The 1,187-nt window shown below is 41.7% G+C and overlaps 1 protein-coding gene across 1 annotated transcript in view; it reads right to left on the reverse strand.

Moving 5' to 3' along the window:
- LOC134180968 (cleavage and polyadenylation specificity factor subunit 3-like) overlaps positions 1 to 1,187 on the reverse strand; it is a 16,192-nt gene extending 15,005 nt beyond the window's left edge. The window contains exon 1 of the mRNA XM_062648149.1: positions 1,114 to 1,187. Coding sequence (XP_062504133.1) covers positions 1,114 to 1,187 — 74 coding nt within the window. The remainder of the gene's footprint in view (positions 1 to 1,113) is intronic.

Below are 1,187 nucleotides of genomic sequence, written 5' to 3' on the forward strand. Positions count from 1 at the left end.
TCTCTAGCTTTATCCATGAGACTATGACTCGTTTCAGTCGTTGGGGAGTTTCTGTGGTCTGGCGAACGGTCCGTTGACGATGACGTCCAGTGCTTTCCTGGTGGTCGTTGATATCCACTAGGCGTGCTGTATCGAGTAAGCGGTCACCGTAATGCCTGCAATCTATATCGAATTGGCTAGTCATTGATCGCCGTATGGACTACACGGAAACATGTACCCCGCTGGGCTCACCTGCCGGGTTGGTGGGCGCCCAGATGGGGGTAAAGACCCCACTTGCCCATTATGGAGGGGCATAATGACACATAATAATTTTTGGGAGGAAATACCAAGAGATATATTTTTACAATGTGACCAATTAGTACGACAAACCAGCAGACTACAACAAAACAAGACATGTTATATTTTTAAATATTGTCCATGTCAATAATAAATCAGTTTACTCAGTGAGGCAAACCTCACTGCTGATGATGTCAATTTCTTCTGCACGGAAGAGACTGTGCTTTGCCGACCTGCTACCTCGGATGCATAAAATTGCTGAACGGATCAGACTGAACGATAGACAGCACCTGATGATTCTTATGGTCTCAGTGTACGTCTTCTTTGTTTTGACTGATAGTAATTCAGCTATTCTTTTGTAAATAATAATAATAATAATAATAATAATAAACCAGACTGATCTGGTTGAGCACTACACAAAACACGCAGGTATTGCATGGTGGCTGGACATTATTCCAGGTCATCACAACCTGCAGCACTTACACAAAACAGTGCTTCTGGCATCTACTCGGATCCTTCGCAAAGTCATGTCTTCTTTCTAGAGAGCCGTGATGGTCTAAGTATTTCTGAAGCAGGGTTTGCTTCCGGTACTTGTAATAGACTTTACAAACCAGACTGATCTGGTTGAGAACGACAATAAATAAATAAATAATAAATATAAATACATTAATAATAGACTTTGCAAATCAGACTGATCTGGTTGAGCACGACACATAATACATATAACAGTACTACACTAATTCAACGCCAAACTGCAAGTAGTTGTGAAGAGTGAGCTCTACAGTTTACTTAGAAAGTTTCTAAAGTCTACCATAGCGCTGTCACTAAATAGCTTACAATGGTCGTATCACCAACAAATCACTCTCTTCCGGTGGAAGAGTCTCTGCTTTTCTTTTCACTCCCGCCGCCAT

Source organism: Corticium candelabrum, chromosome 6, assembly GCF_963422355.1.
Source record: "Corticium candelabrum chromosome 6, ooCorCand1.1, whole genome shotgun sequence".
NCBI classification, from domain to species: Eukaryota; Metazoa; Porifera; class Homoscleromorpha; order Homosclerophorida; family Plakinidae; genus Corticium; species Corticium candelabrum.